General features: G+C 37.6%; 1 protein-coding gene across 1 annotated transcript in view; it reads right to left on the reverse strand.

Annotated features, from left to right (window-relative positions):
• Window positions 1–2,421: 2,421 nt before the first annotated feature.
• LOC127528738 (protein ZBED8-like) overlaps window positions 2,422–12,697 on the reverse strand; it is a 46,538-nt gene continuing 36,262 nt past the window's right edge. Inside the window, exons 4-5 of the mRNA XM_051929453.1 lie at window positions 2,998–4,568; window positions 2,422–2,472 (exon numbers count right to left, since the gene is read on the reverse strand). Coding sequence (XP_051785413.1) covers window positions 2,422–2,472; window positions 2,998–4,568 — 1,622 coding nt within the window. The remainder of the gene's footprint in view (window positions 2,473–2,997; window positions 4,569–12,697) is intronic.

Genomic DNA, 12,697 nt, shown 5'->3' on the forward strand with positions numbered 1-12,697 from the left:
ACCTCTGTTATAGCACGTCTTTATTTGAAAACTAGAAGTGTCAGATCGGGGGGAGCATGAACGTGACTGAGAGAATAAAACTGAATTAAAAAAAAAAAAAAAACTAACTTTTACAAGTACCATAAATTTACACCGGCTGTTACAGACTCAAATCAAATGTATGTTTTTATTGTATAATTGTAACAATAAGGGCAGCTCACTACTCAAAACAGTAATTCTAGGACGCGCCCAGAATCAAACCAGGAACCTCTTGATTACAAGTCAGCAGTTCTTACTGCTGCACCACCAAAGCAGTCATGTCAACGTAGTACCTTAACCCGACTTCTTTTTCTATGGTTATATTCTTGAATAAAACCACACATTTTTTTATACTTGTACCTTTTGTGAAAGAGTTTATTTGATATTTGGACTTCTGTCTTCACACATTATACACTTCATGTCTGTGTTTTGTCAATTATTACTAAAACATGAAAAGAGTTTCTTTTTTAGTTACAGTATGTGTTCAAAAATTCCTGCCTCGCATGTCCTGTCATCCTAGATTTACATAGATCATTGTAGACACGGAACACACATGAAATGTATGCATTCTAAACAAGGATATATTATTTACCGTCTACAATTCCAGGCATCTCACACCCAGATAAACAGACTTTAGCTCTGAGAATCTTCTGTGCAACTTGAGCTGTGTCGGTGGGAGGGGATGGGATAGCAGGCTGCTTGTGCTGATCGACACATTTACAAAACAAAAGACGCTGATGGAGGGGAGCGAAGGAAGATAAGGTGGCCCGGGACTATGAGTTTTTCATAGGCTATATCTTTTATACCAAAGATATTTCTAATTTTATGTGTGCAATTTTCAGCAATTGTTTTATAATTTAAACGCTACTAATATTATTTTAATAGTAGTATGTTTCAAACAAAGAAATCTCTTCTGTACCTCTTTTTTCATACATCATGTGACATTCTCATACTCACTCAGCTTTTTTTAAACACATTTTAATCATTCACAACATTTGTCTTGAAACACTCCACCTTATAAAACAAGCAAAGCAGCATTTTTATGTTTTTCATTCTTTTTAAACATTTCTTATTTCCCTCATGCTAAATTTTCCCACTTGTGCATTAAGGTTTTCTGTTTTTTATTTTAAGCACCTAGCTATGCACAATTACATTTCACCGAGTACAAGATAGATCATATTTTCTTTCCTTTAAATACTCATTTTGCTAATCTGTTTTTTTTTTTTTTTTTTTCTTTTTGAGAGAAACTGAAAATACTCTGCAAATAAAATGTAGATATGTAGTGGTGAATGACCATTATACTCAAACAAGCCCATCTGGCACCAACAATCATGCCATGGATGAAATCACTAAGGTCACATTTTTTCCCTATCCTGGTGTTTGATGTGAACATTAACTGAAACTTCTAACCTGTACCTGTACGATTTAATACATTACACCACTGCTGCCAAACTGGCTAATTAGATAATTGCATGGACAAGCAGCTATACAGGAGTTTGTAATAATTTGTTCAGAGAGTGCACAAATACATTTATATATAAATATCTTATATAAAGATATTTTTCTGGAAGAAGTGCTGGCAAGACCAGCAGGGGGTTCTTAACTGTGGTCTGAATGATGATCCCAATGCCCTAATGCAAGGAGAGTGTGTTGTAATAATCTTATGAGACTTAAAATTGAAGTCCTGACACTGTGTGGTCATAAAAGATCACTGGGCATCCTTTATAAAGAGTAGAGTTTATCCCAATGTCCTGGCTAAATTGCCCATCATGGCTTTGTACCAAATCCCCCCAACCATCCAAATCCCTATTTGGTTAACTGTCTGTCACCCCTTCAGCACCTAACAAGTAATGTGTGGTGAGTGTACTGGAGCAAAATAGTTGCTTCATATCACCCAAGTGGATGATGCACATTAGTAGTGGTTGAAATGGTTGCACACTCTGCCAATGATACTGCCAATGAAAAACAAGGAAGGATCAGTGCACTCTGCCACTTCCTGGTCTGGCATGGAATTATCCCTTTTGAGCCCTTCAGTTACCGCCCATGCGCACGTGTGTGACATGGTCCTTCCTTCAGCCCAAACCCTTCGGGTCAGCCATTCCTGACCGAGAGGTCATGAACCAGAGAAAGAGCATGTTGGCATGAAGAGAACCTCATCGGTGAATGAGCGAAAACTTATAAGAATACAGGTCTAAAAACCACCTCATGACCCGTGGGTTCGACTCCTTGTGTGAGGCCATCCACTGTAAAGGTGCGGGGTCTGTAAACAAGGTGAATTCACAGCCTAGGAGGTACTACCGCAGTTGTGCAATTGCCCTTTTGATCGACAAGGCCTCCTGCTCCACTGCTGCTTACCTGGTTTCCTATTCCAGTATTTTACAGCTCAGGAACATGATGTGGTGCTCAACACCATGGGCTCAGCAAGACCCCCAGGCCTGTGTCTGAAGCATCTGTCTGGAGTAAAAAAGGCAAAGAGAAGTTAGAAGCTTTCAAAATAGGTGCTGCTGTAAGAGCCTGTTTTATGTCACAAAGTGCAGGTTCTGTGTTTATCATCCCATACCACACTATTCGGGACCTTCTTCTTTGTGAGATGTTTCTCAATGGCCTCTATGAGGTCCATCATGTTTTTAAATGATTGTCCCCAGGCCGGCTGCATGAGATATTCAGGTAGGGCAGAGGTTCTCAAACTTATTTTGTCTACCGCCCACTTTGAGAATCAATTATTTTCTAGCGCCCCCCAAAATTTTTAATTTTACCACATCTTAAAAATCACAAACGCATTCATTACTTTAATTATAGCGTGCCATATGTGTCTTATCCTGTTTCTGAGTTGAAACTTTTCAGACTTTCTAACTAACGGGAGCAATAAAAACGCAACTTTATAATATTTAAAAAGACTTTTATTCAAATTAACACAAACATTTCAATTAAAATTTTAAAACTTATCTAATGTGAAGGCTGAATCTGATGATTTTTAACAAGTTTGTTAATATCAGGTTCGAATTTACTCAAAAACAGCCGTAAGTCACCGCGTTCGGTAACATGCAAACGATTCCTCTTTTTAGTTAGCAGCGTTGCCACAGCACTAAATCCACGTTCACACAAATATGACGATGGGAATGCTACCAAAAATCGTTGAACAATCGACCACAATCCAGGGTACAATTGTGGGATTGGCTTTTGTAGCCAATATTCTTGGTAGCCATTTTTGAATTTGATTTTTATTTCCTCGTTCGTTGTCAGTTCTATAAGTTCTTCCTCAAGCTGGGATGATCCCGCTGTGTTGACATTTGAAAAAGGATCCAACACCCAGTCCGGTATTTCCAATTTTAAAATGTCCTGGAACCGTTCTTTGAAATCACTGTGGAGGTTCTCCAAATGTTGGCAGTAAACAAGCAAGTCGTCGTTGATGAAGGGTACTGCTGATAAATTAGGGAAATTGTGAAACTCACGTCTGCCGATGTTTTTCTTGTGTAAGAGCAGTTTGGCTACGAAAGCAGCAACGATATTTTTTGATTTAATCAAGTTCAAGTCGTCACCTTGAAGTTGGAGATTGATATCATTAAACAATTTATACAGGTCTGTCAAGTACGCAATATCATTCTTTGATGTGATGAGGTTGTTGCGCAATTCTGTGCCTTTGTTTTCCAAGAACTCTATCACAGAGTCAAACAGATTATAAAATCGAGTCAGACAAGTACCTCTTGATATCCAACGCACTTCTGTGTAAAACAGCAATCGGTTGAAATCTTCATTATTAACAACACAAAGCTGATTAAATAATCTGTCATTTAAAGAGCTCTTTCGGATTTTATTGACTGCTTTGATGACATGTTGCAGTGATTGAAACAGCCGTTCACTCAAATTTCTAGCAACCAAATGTTGTCGATGAATGACGCAATGAACAGCGAGCACATCTGGAATTTTATTTTTTAAGTACGCTATGAAGCCTTTGTGACGCCCTGTCATAGCCGGAGCGCCATCCGTAGCAGCTGATATAATATTCTTCAAGGGAATTTCTTTCTCATCACAAAACTTTTCCAGTGTATTAAATATGGTTTCTCCGGTTGTATCTGTCTCTAAATTTCTAGCAAATAATAGTTCTTGACATATTTTCTCATCTTTAATAAACCTCACGTATGACAACAATAGTGCTTCATTAGTTGGTAAAGTGGACTCATCCAACTGAATTGAGAATTGACTAGTCTTCAGATGATTGCACAATGAGTCTTCAATATTTTCAGCCATTTCATCAATTCGTCTTTGCACAGAACTATTGCTCAAAGGAATTTTTCGAATAATATCTGCCGCTGGTTTATGGAGCACAGTAGTTATTACTTCTTTTATTGCCGGTAAAATGAACTCTTCTCCAATAGTGTGTGGTTTGCCTGTTTGAGCAATTAACAAAGAGATATTGTACGAGGCTCGAAGTCCGTCATCGTCTTGCTTAGAAGCCGCTGAAAAAAGTTTTGATACAGTTGGCTGAGCTATGTACTTCCTTTCCAGGTCTTGAAAATAGGCCACATTTTTTTCTTTCTTATCTGGATCCGCTTCAACACCCCCCAATTTTCTCTGGGCCCTTTAACGCCCCCCTGTAGGCCTCCAGCGCCCACAAGGGGGCGTTATCGCCCACTTTGAGAAAGACTGAGGTAGGGTGTTCAGCAAAATGAAATAGGTAAATTGTTTCACTACCTTTTGGGCGTTTTTCTATCTGGCTGTAGCCAGCACCCAATTTTTCCCCATAAGCTGAGGGCCTGAAGATGGTTTGTCCTCTCTGTCTCAAACTCCCACCTCAATAGTTTCCTTGCCTACTTGGCCGGGGATCCCCCACCTTTCACAAAGGTCTTTGCCTTTATGGGGCTCGGATGGGCAGTCTCTTCCTCTGAGAGACTGTAACAATCCCCATGTACTTCCCCTTTCCAGCACGGCTCTTTTCTGTTAGCCCCCTTCACACTCTCCCTGTGGACTGTATTAAATACTGACCCTGGGATAGAGCTTGTGCCTGGTCCTTCCGACCCGCAAACCACACCCCACGCCCTACACCCCCAGACCCATATACTTGAAAAAAGACTGCCAAGATTGCAGAATTTTGGTTCAAGTGACAAACAGGTCTTAACACTAGAATCCCTGAAGCCTACTAAAAAACTGGTAATCCCAGGCTGTCATAAATTTCTTCACACATCTCCATTAGTGTCTTTTGTTTTTCAAATGTGTCAATCAGCACAAGCAGCAAACAGTCTGCTATCCCAACCCCCCCACCGCCACAGCTCAATTCGGACAAAAAGTTCTCCCAGCTCAAGTCTGTTTATCTCAGTGTGAGGTGCCTGGAGTTGTATAGGGTAAATAATATATCGTTATTTGGAACACATGCATTTCACATGTGTTCCGTGTCTACGCTGATCTGGGTAAATGTAGGATGACAGGAAATGTTGAACACACACCTAAAACAGAAACATTTTTCTTATTATAGTGATAATGGCAAAATTTTGACATGAAGTGTATAATGTGTATATGTATAATATATAATGCAACATTATATTCATTTGCATACCTTCATGCGGTTGTAGCCAGTGACCGCGTTTGGTTTTTTTTTTCCCCGATCTTGCCAATTCCTCACATGTCCCAAGATTACTTTCATTTTTTTATTCCTACAAGGTTTTTTGTTTTTTGGGTTTTCTCAAAGAAAGGGCCTGTTAAAGCTCATTGAGGCATTCCTTGTGTAATTTTGGGGTATAAAAAAATTAATTGTTGTTGCTGTTGTTATGGCCCTCCTGTCAATACAATATTGGTGGAGTTTGGCAAAGAAATATCACCTTTTTTATATGATAAGAGCTAAGGAGCATGTTCAGGACATTGTAAAAATAGATCCATCAGTACATGTGAGGCATAAAGATGTCAGACCTATGATTTTCCACATGGGACCAAACAACATGCCCAGTCACCTGACAGAGTTGCAGAAAAAGGACTTTGGATCACAGTTATACATCACTTGTGAGGGGACCTGGGAGTCAGCTGCGCAGATCATCATCTCTGGACTACTTCAGATGAGTCTTTTAGTTGCCTATTTTCCCACAACAACTGGTTGAAAACTTACTGTGCTGAGCACCGGCTTGCTTGCCTTCTTTGACTGTTTTGATTTGTTCTGAGAACATCAGCAGTTTTTCAGAAAATATTAGCTACATCTCTACAGGAAAGGTGCCAGGTCCTCTCAAACAATATAGCTAAAGTGATTAATCAGCTTTGATGAAATCAATCTTACTACTAATGTAAGTTATATTTCAAATATAGCAAAGCCAGTTGCTGAATCATCTAAACATGTTTTATATTAAGCCACTTGTAACCAATAATAAACATATTAAAACAGAACATAATAAAGGATTAATGTTCACAATCTAATCAATATCCCTGTCATTAATGCGAGCCCATGACTTTTAAAATGATCTTATGTAGCATCAGTGGCATTACCTACAGATGTGAAGTACAGTATATCAGCACTATAGTAACACACCATGGTCTAACTAAAAGGTCTGGACAAAGCAGAGTAAACACAAATAACTTAATCATTATTTCAAGATGCCCCAACATTCTGATACAGCTGTGCTCTTCCAAGGCATTATGTGTGATTTTACTAAACATTTGAGCATTAACCATTAAGACTTTTAATATTAACAATCTTATTTGTGATTGGAAAATAGACATTTTTACATTGAGTGAAACATACCTCAGTGGTGATGGCAATGTTAAATAAAGCAGCACCTCCAAATTACAATTTTGCTGGTTCAAGTCTCCAAGGTACAAAAGGTGGTGGTTTAGCAAGTACAAAATTTTCTTGAGCTTAGTCATTAAAGGAGTATTGCAGTCTCCCATATTGACCATTTATAGACCGCCAAAATATAATGTGCCATTTACTGAGGAATTCTCAGGCTTAGTATTTACAATAACAACTAATTACAATAGGTTCCTAATTTTAGGGGATTTCAATTTTCATGTGAACATTCAGTGTGAGCCTAAAGCAAAATAACTTGTTGCACTCCTTTGGTCTTAGCTAGCATGTCATCCAGCCTACACATAAGGGAGGACATACCCTAGATCTGATCTTTTCAAATGAAATAGAAGCTGATGTGAGGCAGGTCATAGATATCAGTATATTTGACCATTTCTACATTCTACTGTATTTAACTTACCGTGAAATCGGTCTGAATTTAATGCTTGTCCTAGCCCAGCCAGCAATGTTACCAGTAATGCGGAATACTTATTTTCTACAGTGAGAGCCACAGTTGATATAATTACTATAGTGACCTTGGAAAATTCATAGAGTGTTGGATTTTAAGAGAAAATGTCATAAGACTAAACATAAATGGAGAAAAACTAAATTAACAGTCCACTATGAAATATTAATAGGTCTAAACTTTTCAGAAGCAGAGGAGTCAACATTATTTTTCTTCAGCAGGGGTTTAACTACAGCAGTCTTAAGACAGTCTGGAAGACCCCCGCATCTAATGACAAGTTTATTATATCAAGAATACTATCAATTAGCACACCTGATACTTCTTTGAAAAAACCTGTTGGCATTGGGTCAAGGACACAGGTAGATGGTCTCAGTTGAGAAATTATTTTATATAAATCAGGTGAATTTATCCTGGTGAAAGAATTTAATTTGTTTATAATGGAGTACCAGGGTTTAAGAGGATCAGTGTTGGGGAGATGTACTATATTATTTCTAATATCATTAATTTTTTTATTCAAAAATACAGCAACAGCTTCATACGTTTCACTGGAAATTTTTTGGAGACATTCCATTGAGTGACCTAGGTTTAGCAGACAATCAATTATAGAGAATAAGACTCTGGGATTACTAGCATTGTTATTTATAATTCTAGAGAAATAACACTCAAGATGGACTATGTTGTTGTATTCTATTATTTTAACCTTCAATATCTCATAGTGGATAATCAGTTTAATCATAAATTTTTAACTTCAGTTAAATAATGTATATTGTTCAGGGATTGTTCCTGCCTCATGCTGTATGCTTGCTGGGACTGGCGCAACCCTGTATGGATAGATGGCTGAATTAATTAAACATGTAAGTTTTGAAGAATCGGCGTTCTAAGCTTTCAGATGGCTTGACATTTATTACAGAGTTGATTGTGTGGTGATTGGTTACTTGAATAAAGAAGAGGAGGGACAGGAATTGGGGGTTAGTACGTTTGAAATAGACAGTACTGCTACAATTATTTTTTTCATCGAGGGTCACGTACTGCGCAGCAAGTGTCTTCCAGTAGGCAAGAACAATCTCTGGATGGGGTGCCAGCTCATCTCTACCACTGTGCCACCATGCCCCCATGTTTAATGCATGCTTTAATTCCTATCATTATGAAAATGATATCAAGTATACATCTTAGTATTTAAATTGTTCAGAGTTGTAATATCATGAATGTAATGTATTCTGTGCCCTGTCAGCATAAGAGAAGGCCTGTTTAAGAAGCACGTAATGATTCACACACATAGAGTACATAGAAGAACACATAGAATAGGAAGCATTTAGTGTGCTACCTTAGTTATGATGGGATATGAGAAACCAGTAAATTAAATAATTTTAAGATTAAGTTAATGATGCTCAACTTTAATGACAAAATAAACAACAGATTAAAGTGGAAATTTCAAGATTAAAGTTGACATTTTGACCTTTTTATTCCACTGTGTCCCTATTTTTTTTTCTTTTCTCTATATCCTAATACGCTTCCATATGGCGCTCAGACAGTGGGCTATGACTTGCTTTTTCATGGAGGCTTTGATATCTGACCACTTCTTTTTTATTTCGGGCACTGTGCGACTTTCTGAACTTGAACTTTCAAGTTTCTCCGCCACTCTATTTCACTTGATCAACTTTCTTTTGTTGTTTATACCACTGCTTAAACCAAAAAATAGTGTTTTTCCTTGCCTAAACTTTTTATTTGGCTGAAATTCTTCTATTTTCCACATGCTTTTATCATTGTCTTTTCACAGAATGCTGAACTTAAGGAGCTATTTATATTGATTTGCACATTCAAAGAGGCATAATTCTGGGAGGAGCTGGAGTGGGGTGGCAGGCGTGTGCACGTGTATTACTTTTCACACTGACCGGAATTTATGTAGAGGAAGAACGTGGAAGTTGGTGTATGTACAGATTTATGCATTTGGATTTTATGTGTGTACGCACATTTCTGTTTTTTTAATACACCATGTTTTAGTGTCAATTTTACACACAGCTTTATACATGAGGCCTCTGGAAATCTTCAGCAATAGAGATATGCCAGGCTAACACTGTGGATCTTTTAAAAAACTCCTAAAAATTTAGTTTTTTAAATTTGGCTTTTTTGTAAATACATTTTAGTTCTACCTTAATAAACTAGATATTCATAGAACTATTATACTCTTATATGCCTGAAATTACTATTAACTTTTGCTGCTCTTATTTTCTGCACAGAACGTTTCTGCTCCACCACATGCTTAATCAAAGTCCTTTGCCTGTGATGTCTGGTTAACTGGAATTTTTGTTTTTATTGTTTTCTGTCCATCTGACCTTATCATCAGACTCACATTTGATACTTAAAAGAACAATTCTATATTTAAGGACTATACTTCTCTTAATTGTATATCTTTTTTATGTAAGCATGCATTATTAATGTTTTGTATACTATGTATTCTTTATAATTCTTATCTAATTATAATTTGTTTTTTCTTGGCTTTTAATGTGTTTTTTCTTTGCTTGACATCTTGTAAAGTACTTTGAGCTACATCCTTTGCATGAAAATATTCTATAGAAATAAATGTTATTGCTGTTGTTGTTATATGCTTAATTAATATTACAGTACTTTTCAACTCTGGGTCCAAAATGACACTTTCAGATTCACTTTCTACAAGTATTGTGGTATAATTATATTGAAAACTTTGTCTATCATTTAGGTCCCAGCTCACCTAGAACATAAACCGCTCACCCACTTTACTGTTCTAGAAACTGTAGGAGCCAAGAAAAAAGTAGATGGGCCCTAAAAAGCAGAGATGCAAGCTATGACACTTTATCTAAAAACAGAAAATGTAGCTAAAGAAGCATACATGGCATTATACCATTCTACCTAGTCAGTTGCTGTTTTCTTTAAGTAAATTTCAAGTTACAAGAGAAACTGAGATTTTTAGAAAGTGCAAGAATGCCAGCAATACTGAAATCCTCTGTGAGGGAGCTGAATCTAGCTATCTGTTAACAGTTGCATTCCATCAGAGTTAGGCATTTTAAATATATTAACATAATAAACTCTGTTGTATTGCTTATGTATTTCAGTAACCATTAAAATGTACAATGAATTGATGAACTGTAAGAGTCATCATCGTGAACTGGTTTAGTTCAGTCAATTCTTTCAAAGCATTTCATTTACTTTATTATGCCTATCAAAGATTTTTAACAAGTAAAGACAATTTAAGAGAAATGACATTTGTAAATGATTGTGACTGTTGCATACCTCAAACTCATAAATGTTTATGAAAGACAGTAAAAAATTATGAGAATTTTCTATGCAATAGTTTTTGATACATTTTTCATAAGTTTCTGAAAATGAACCCACATTTAATATGTATATAACATATAGTGAGAACTTAACCTGTCACTCCAAAACAATTTTCTTGGTTTATTTTTCTTCAATACAATACACATCAGAATAAGAAATGGTAGACTTCGTCAACAGCCAAAGATCACAGATATAGAGTAATATATCAGAAGGATTTTTGTCTCCTTGGAAATACTCCTGCAGACTGGTGATCCATTTCCATGGTTACAAAGCTTTGAAGTAGTCAATGTCTAAATAAGAAAACAGAGGAGAAAAAATTAGGTAGCATTTTATTATTTTGCATTTCATTAGTTTAAGTCAACATTAATGTAGCAATAAAATATTTATATCCAAAAACAAACTAATACAGTAAAACAGTATTCTATATACTATAGATAAACCTAGAACTTGAAAAAACATATCAAATTTTAATCTATGTACATTTAATCGTAATATCACTTGGGAACAAATAGTAAGATAGTTTGCTTAATCTATTAGACTATGTAACAGTAGTCAATGTAAATATGGGAACACACTGAAGAGAATGTAGTTTGTATGTTATATGTTTTGTAGCTGCATCTTTTCCATGTTCCCAAAATCGAGCAGCTACTGAGTTGGAAGGTAGGATTCGGCATGACTCAGACACATTACAAAAGATATTTCTCAGCCTAATCAAGTTCATTTTAAAAGTTTAGTGAAAATTTAAAAAGGAACAAATCACAAAAATTCAGAAAAAAGTTATTACACACACACACAATACAGGGCAAAAAGGAATTCTTCTCTATTTCATTACATTACATTCTACAGAGGTTGCACAGGTAGTCCAACTTCTCCAGGATGGCACATCAATACGTGCCATTGCCAGAAGGTTTGCTGTGTCTCCCAGCACAGTCTCAAGGGCATGAAGGAGATTCCAGAGACAGGCAGTTACTCTAGGAGAGCTGGACAGGGCCTAGAAGGTCCTTAAGCCATCCGCATGACCAGTATCTGCTCCTTTGGGCAAGGAGGAACAGGGTGAGCACTGCCAGAGCTCTACAAAATGACCTTCAGCAGGCCACTGGTGTGAATGTCTCTGACCAAACAATCAGAAACACACTTCATGAGGGTGGCCTGAGGGCCCAACATCCTCTAGTTGGCCCTGTGCTCACTGCCCGGCACCGTGGAGCTCGATTGACATTTGCCATAGAATACCAGAATTGGCAGGTCCACCACTGGCACCCTGTGCTTTTCACAGATGACAGCAGGTTCACCCTGATCACATGTGACAGACATGAAAGGGTCTGGAGAAGCCATGGAGAACATTATGCTGCCTGTAACATCATTCAGCATGACTGGTTTGGTGGTGGGTCAGTGATGGTGTGGTGAGTGTGAGAGATTTCTTCTTTAAAAATAAAAAGAAGCATCACAAAACAAAGTTTTTGGGACTGTCCCCATATATTGTCCAACAGACAAGAAAATAAAACCACAAAAGAAAACGTTTTGGTGATCAAAAGCAAAATGTATATAGCAGCTGATGATTTACAATGACAAAATGGCGTTTTTATACAGTAACAAAAATGAAAAACAGGAAATGGTTGGCAGGAGGTGACGTCGATACTGTGAGACGAAAGCGACATCATCTAATGAAAAACTGGAAGTGATGTCATCAGAGGTTGCCGGAAGTGACATCTTGTCTGGCACTGGAAGTGACATCCCAGTGGCCATTTTAGAACCCAGAAGTAGGCTTCTTATTTCTCCTCGATTTTCCTGCTGAGAAGAACGAGAGATTTAGGTAAGTACCATGTGACAACTCCTAAACGCACATGTGTGACAGGAGGCATATCCATGGAGGGACGCACAGACCTCTGCAGGCTAGACAACAGCACCTTGACTTCCATTAGGTATCGGGATGAAATCCTTGGACCCATTTTCAGACCCTATTCTGAAGCAGTGGGTCCTGGTGTTCCTCCTGGTGCATGACAATCCCCAGTCTCATGTGGTGAGAGTATGCAGGCAGTTCATGGAGGGTGAAGGAATTGATACCATTGACTGACCCCCATGCTCACCTGACCTAAATCCAATAGAACACCTCCGGGACATTATGTTATCAGTCCAGGTTG

This window comes from Erpetoichthys calabaricus, chromosome 7 (genome assembly GCF_900747795.2).
Source record: "Erpetoichthys calabaricus chromosome 7, fErpCal1.3, whole genome shotgun sequence".
NCBI classification, from domain to species: domain Eukaryota; kingdom Metazoa; phylum Chordata; class Cladistia; order Polypteriformes; family Polypteridae; genus Erpetoichthys; species Erpetoichthys calabaricus.